Source organism: Trematomus bernacchii, unplaced genomic scaffold (assembly GCF_902827165.1).
Source record: "Trematomus bernacchii unplaced genomic scaffold, fTreBer1.1, whole genome shotgun sequence".
Lineage (NCBI taxonomy): Eukaryota > Metazoa > Chordata > Actinopteri > Perciformes > Nototheniidae > Trematomus > Trematomus bernacchii.
Genome location: NW_022987593.1, coordinates 18,784,105 through 18,791,202, shown reverse-complemented (window position 1 = coordinate 18,791,202; position 7,098 = coordinate 18,784,105). Strand labels below are relative to the sequence as shown.

The 7,098-nt window shown below is 37.9% G+C and overlaps 1 protein-coding gene across 1 annotated transcript in view; it reads right to left on the bottom strand.

The window, feature by feature from the left end:
* Positions 1-472: 472 nt before the first annotated feature.
* Positions 473-7,098, bottom strand: part of LOC117482108 (venom factor-like) — a 41,357-nt gene continuing 34,731 nt past the window's right edge. Inside the window, exons 37-43 of the mRNA XM_034130115.1 lie at positions 6,809-6,898; positions 6,301-6,406; positions 5,815-5,904; positions 5,626-5,709; positions 4,746-4,826; positions 4,043-4,190; positions 473-1,207 (exon numbers count right to left, since the gene is read on the bottom strand). Of these exons, the coding sequence (XP_033986006.1) occupies positions 1,018-1,207; positions 4,043-4,190; positions 4,746-4,826; positions 5,626-5,709; positions 5,815-5,904; positions 6,301-6,406; positions 6,809-6,898 (789 nt within the window). The 3' untranslated portion in view covers positions 473-1,017. The remainder of the gene's footprint in view (positions 1,208-4,042; positions 4,191-4,745; positions 4,827-5,625; positions 5,710-5,814; positions 5,905-6,300; positions 6,407-6,808; positions 6,899-7,098) is intronic.

The window sequence follows — 7,098 nt, the reverse complement described above, 5'->3', positions numbered from 1 at the left end:
TTAAAGGGACCCTATTCTGCTTTTTGGGGTTTTCCCTTCACTGCAATGTGATCTATAGGTGTGTGTGCATGTAAATAGTTCCGGAAAATAGTGACATCCCTATGGAACACCTGGCTCCTATTGGCTAGCGCTCCAACACAATGTGCGTGACAGGCTAAGGGGCGGGACATCTCTAAGAAGTTGACCAATCACAACAGAGCCTGCCAGCTAACCAATCAGAGCAGACTGGGCTCTGGTTTCAGACAGAGGGTGAAAAGAGGTGCTGGTGCTTAATGTGCTTAATGTGCTTAAAAGCTTTTCAAGAAATTAATTATGAATGAAATATGTTTCTTTCTGAGACAAACATATGACTTTAGCTTGTTGTTGAGTTTGAGCATTGGCTCCAATGACTATGTAGCTTATTTAATGCCTTTTATTGAAACATAATGTATATTAAATGGCCTATTTAATTGAATGTACAGAAGCAAGGACACACTTTTTAAATCTTTTATTTGTTCTCTGGATTGGTGTTTAAGCACGGAGTAGATAGATACGACTCTACATGTCATTATTCAGAGGGAATAAGAGACACCCTTGTGCACCCTTTCCATTTTACCAAAAATACAACAATTTAACTAACTTGTTAACTTGTAAAACATGAGACAACCTTTCAATTTGAAATGAAGAGTATACAGACCGATGTGTTTTGCTATATCATGTTGTACTTAAACCTTTGTCAACAGTACTTTATATTTGAGCTCTTGTTATGTTAGGCATACTCCTTTGAACCATTGAATAAAAGCTATAATAATGAAGCTGTGATGTTTTATTCATTTGTGGCAGCTAGTCGTATTAAGTCTTTACTTTTATGATATCATTACAGTTACAAAAGAACTGTATGGGTACGGGTTGACAAACAAAAACTGCACCTACAGTTAATTCTTTACATTTTGAAACACAAACAACATGTTATTCAATCCCTTTTCTACAGGCTTTAGCCCTAAAATGATCTTTGCATCTTTACGTGCACAGTTGTCTTCACAGTGGCACATGTGAAGGTGTGCAGTTGCATCTCCCACAGCTATACAGCCTGCAGGCGTTGACAGAGAGTTTATCTGCAGTATCATGGAGGGTCTTGCATTTAGCTTGCAGTTCAGGACTGCTGGAGCACTCTGTAGGCGTCGGCCAGCGCTCCACCCAGGTGTCCTTCCCCAACATGTAGATGAACCTGACAGACAGGGAGGAAGGAGACGAGTTCACACAGTTTAGATTGTATTTTGCATCTGCACCCTTCTTCAAAATAACTTGTATGTGTCTTACACTGCAGTTTCACTAATGGCACATTAAACTGTCCTTTTACCATTATATACTTTCGTTAACCTGTTCCACTCTGAGCCTGTTTTTCAGGTCTCAGGCTCGAAAATGACATTCCCAGAACAAATGACCATATCTTCCCTTCTAAAAGGGTTAAATTAATAATCTTTTCTCAAAGTAATGATAAACCTGTGAGTTGGATGTAGAAGTGTCAGAATCAATATAAATGTTTTTTATTTTAAAGAACATTCAGATTTTACATAGTAAAAAACTGTAAATTATAGTGTCCGTCCAAAAATTATTTTTTACAGATAGTGAAAACTACCCTTGGATGATGGGTTAGTAGACTAAAAGCTTTAGGAATCCAAAGTACAACATATAATAAGTACCCTGTATCAAGATTGATGCAAAACAAGTGAAATTTGACCTTTTTAGAGAGATTTAGCCAAAAACTGGGCCATCTGGGGTCATTTGGGTGGATTTGACCTATCTCTGGCCCCCCTTGCTCGATCTGGTTGGTTGACATACCCTTGTGACCGTTAGAGCCAATAGAATCGAAGGAGGAGACTCACATACACATACATTATAAAGAAAAAATGTTGCCGCTTCGCGTGTGGAAAGCGAAACTAAACTGGAGGAATGTCTCCTTCTGGAGTTTGGAAACTAAAACGCAGTTGTATTGCTTATGGATTATCAGAAATAATTTCAAAGAAGGCACAGACACATAGGATGAACCTATGGATTAACTGCAGCATCGTTTTTTTTATCGTTTTAATGCCATTGAAGACCACTTTTGACCAAGGTGAGCCATATTTACATGTTTAGCTTCTTGGCTCCACATGTGATGATGTACGCTTTCGTTGATAGCGTCGCGAATGTTTATCACTGAGTGTTGAGGTGGGCACCGTTAGATTCAGTGTCTCCAGGACACCAAAAACGAGTGGTTGGTTGTGCATCTAGGATAAGTAATAAGGGAGTTAGAGTGAGTTTAGTTGCCTTAGTATGTTACGTTTTTTTCGCTTGAGGCTAATTCAGAGGCTGAGTGCTAGCAATGTGGGTTTTTTTTGAAAAAAAAAATTAAAAATATCAGTTAGCTGAGTTTCTTCCCGTTACATGGATATAACACATTCATAGTTTTATTCAATATTAAGATTCCTTAGACGTTGTTTCCTGCAAATGACGCGTTTATCCGCCCGGTACCGGGGGGAAGGCGTGAAACAGGTTAAACTGTTTTCAAAACTGTTGTCACTTCTGTGTACATATTTATAATTTGGATTAAGCATATAGTAACGGTTTACCTTAGAGTTAATTAATTTGCAATTACTGTGTTTAACAATTAAATCATTGTTTTTATGTATCCCTACGTCTTAATTTCAGGACTTCTTATCTAATTTTGTTTTACTTGCATTATTTTCTTTTTTATACATTTTCATTGAGCATTGTTGAAAAAAGATCCACATCTAAAATGTTAATTGCCTCTCTGTAATTGTTTTAATAAATAACTTAAAACTTGATGGATTGTATGGGAAATGAAAATCAAGACACCATTTAGAAAGTTTGTCTTTAGGAAGGAAGTTTTCTCTCTACCCCTTATATGGGCAAACAAACATGGCTGCCAGTAGATTTACCTGTTAATTAATTGAGTTAGATTTTCAGGATGGCATGACTTTTAATATGTTGGCATACCGGTATAATGTTAAGTTCTATAGAAGAGCCTACAGTTTTCTGCAAGCATGACTCTTGTACTTCTTTTATACAGTTTTCATGATAGCAAATTAAAGTGGACCTATCATGCTATATTATAATAATATAGTGTAGGACCATACCTATATAAGGCATATTTATACTTTTTTTTTTTCAAAATACCAAACAGATCATGCATTTTAGCCATGCCTCATTTCGCTCAATTTGAAAAATGTTAGCTCTGTTTTTGCAAGGGTTGATTCTGTGAGCAACAGCACCATCTAGAGGCCTGGCATATGTACTACAGCCTCTCCAGCGCTTTCGAACGGCAATGGCCGTGGCTGTCTCCTCCTGATTGGTGGAGTTGGCCCAATAGCCGTAGCGCCACCGTCCTGACGTCAGGACAGTGTTCAAATCTGGATCAGTTTTTATCAGATCCGTTGCAGCCCCTTTTTTAGAGATTTGGGTATGGAGGAAAATAGAGAGGGTTGTGTTTTCTGACACTTGGTGAGTTCCACCGGGGACACATATTCATGTATAAAAGACGTACAAAAGTGCATTTTGCATGATAGGTCCCCTTTAAGATACATTAGCCATATATGACTGCTTTATTATATTTTTCTAAAAACTCAAATATGTACAGTGAGAACCTCCAACCCTCTGTTGTATCATAAGTAAACTTCAACTCCTAGAATCAACAATTCTTCACTCAGCATATTTTACGTATCAAGTCGATTTATCCTTTTGCTGCTCACCTGTTGCTGTCAGTGTCGACAAAATAAAACTGAATTAAAACGGAGCATTTTCTGTCAGATCAGATTTTATTTCTGCTTTTTTAAACTGTAGTATGTGCTCATGTGTATCATTGTTGGTGTATAGTCTTCTGCCTGAATAATGAAAGGCAGGTTTTCCTATCATTAAAATCATTTCCGATCCTAAACATCACAGAACTGGACTTAACGTGTCAGAGTGATGAGACACACTTACACTCTTAGTAACTTCCTTTATTAGAAGTTGAGTAGCTACACATATTTTATGCAACAGGTGTATTTAATGTTTTTCTCACCTGTTGGTGTCAGTGTCGATGTTCCACTGGTCCTCTTTGGGCCCCATGACGAGGTACTGGGAGCCCTGCTGCAGGTTCAGGTCATCTCTGCAGCCTCCGTGAGACATGAAGACCCTCTTCTGACCCACCTCAACTCCAGACTCCACACCTGGAGGGAAGCAGGAAGAGGTTCAGTTTATGTACAGAGGCATTATAGAGAGGTGGAGTGATGATGTATTTTTTAGGCCGACCCCGAAGCTATCAATCTTTCCTTTGACAAAAAAGCCAATGGGAATTCTCCTCTGAATGTTGGAATACAGCAGAAAATAACATTTCAATGCCAACAAACAATTGAAAAATGGTATTGGAAGAAACGTTTTGTTGGATTTAATATATGAAAATGCACATGTACGGTAAGTAGTGAGAATATAAATGAGAATTTGTTCATACAGCTTGATTTATGTCAGAGATGGTAACGTTTTTTTATACAGTTTTGCTGTTGCTGACACATCCCCCATTTATTTTAAAACATTCAGACTGTTCTCTGGTTATTTTCAAGAATTCAAAGTAACTAAGGGTGAGTGATTGATATACAAATGTGTTTTGTAGGTGAAGTATTCCATTAAAGTATTTTACTTGGTAGATATCTTGTACTGGGGCAATTATGTTCTTACAATACCTTAATTTGACATAAAAACCTGTTAACCATAAACCACAGACTCACCCAGCTTGATAACTTGTGTGATCTCCATCTCGTATTTGTCGTAGTAACTCTGAGTCACACTCAGCACCTTCACCTGGAAAACTGAAGCACAAGAAAACAGGTGTCATTTCTTGTTGGTTATTTTCATGGTTAAGAGAGGATTAGTAATAATGTTTGGTGGGGTCAAAACTGTCATGTCTACAAAAAATAGCGCATCCTAATAAGAAAAAAGTAAAAAGGGAATGTCTATATTTTCAAACCCTATTATAAATTCTGCAACAAATTCTACCAGCCAAAAAATAATTACTACAAATGCGTGGCTTGACAGATTCAATCCTTTCATTTTATATTATTTTTGATCTGTAGATGTACTGGATTTAGCCTTCAACTACTCAAGAGCTATTAGCAGTTTTTGTATAACATTGAAGATTACTATTGATCCTTTTTCACTGTATTTTGTAAAACATATTCTACAATTTAAGTTACTGTTATCAATCAAGACAGGATATTGAGGATTCACACAACATATTATAGGTGAAGTAATAACGGTTTTAAGAAGCCATAGATAGCCTATGGTGATCATTTAATTGTGAGGTTTAATGCAGCAGTCTTTCAATAAATACAAATATATATTGGCAAGGTTTCTGCCACTCAAATTGGAGTATTGTAAAAGCTTTTGACTGGTTATAACACAATGAAGACTTGTTGTGACCGGTGTTAACCTCAGCTGTGTGCATTTGTGTGTGTGTGTGTGTGTGTGTGTGTGTGTGTGTGTGTGTGTGTGTGTGTGTGTGTGTGTGTGTGTGTGTGTGTGTGTGTGTGTGTGTGTGTGTGTGTGTGTGTGTGTGTGTGTGTGTATGTGTGTGTGTCAAAGTTGCAAAGGTGTGACAGTGTATCTCACCGTGGTGTAGAGTCGTGCAGGCAAACGTCTCTCTTTCTTTGTTCAGAAATCTTTCACTTTCGCTCTTTGGGACGCAGCAGTCACCTGGAGATTATGAGCAAATGGAAACTTAAACAGGGAATTGTTTTAACACACACCATGAACACACAAAGGATCTGACGCTGTGTTGCAGACTCGTGCACACTTCACCCTGCGTGCAGCGGCAGACGTTGTCTTTGCAGATCTGAGTGAGCTCCTCTCGGTCCTCCCTGGGGGTGTAGGTGTGAGTGCAGCGGTGATCTGACAGAGAGTAGAGACACAGCCTGTCAGCATCAAACTGAGAGATGCAATATTCACTTTTAATATATCATTTAAAATGAATAAACTGAGCATTGTCTAAATAGTCAATATGTGGCCTTTTGTTTGGTCTAAAACTTGTCACATGCATTGGATCTTGACAAGATGATGAAAGTAACTACATCTATTCAAGTATTGTATTTGTACTTAACGTGAGTTTTCTACGTTTTATGGTGCCTCACTAAGTTTCACAGGCACATATTGTGTTTATTTTACATTCCAAAATGTGCAATAACTTTATAGATTCGAAAATCTTATAAAATGGATGTCTGAAAGAACAGAGGATGTATTCTGAGTTCTGCAGTAGTTAGATGTAATCTGTGCTGGTCAGGATGTTACCTGGGTTGTAATACTCATAGACGGTGACTGAGGACGGCTGCAGGAGGCCCACTTTGAACCTCTGCTGCAGCCTGAAGATCAGGATCTCTGGCTCTTTGTGAGACACCTGACACGAGGAGAGAGGAGGAAGATCATTTAGTGCAACAGAGAAGATAAACAACCATTACAGACAAGTTAGCAAGCTTAAGCTCCAAAGAGTTGCTTTACTGGCTTTTTGATATAACAGATCTGTGTACAGTTCTAAAAATAACTTGCTTTGGGTTTTGATTGGCAAAGTTATCCAGATAACTCTGTAAACCTACTTCTAAGAAAGGGCACATACAAATTGACATTAAAGAGAGAAGGTTTTTTTGTGCTGTGTAAAATATTGAATTTCCTCAAATTCAAAGTTCTGTATAAACGACTTCTTCTGGGTTTAACTAAGCAAAATTATCCAGAAGATTCAGTTACCTGCTTTATCGAAGGACAGCTTTCAATGTGCACAAACTCCCTCTCTTTGCAAACAAACCTTGAACAGGTGGATGATCAGAGAGCCTCTGTCACTCAGGTTATCAACGAACTTGAAGTCATTGATGTAATGGTCCACGGAGTTTGACAACTGTATTAACAAACACACACATATACACAGAGTTAGAGTTAGAAAACCAGGCCTCTCATATTATCACGTATTATCTTAAAGGGATTGATTGAGATTTAGCTCTGAAACACAATCAAGTGACATATTTCACCTTAAAATATATCCTCTGTTATCTGTAAGTTAAGACATGTCAATAAACCCAACAGTAACTTACCAGTAAC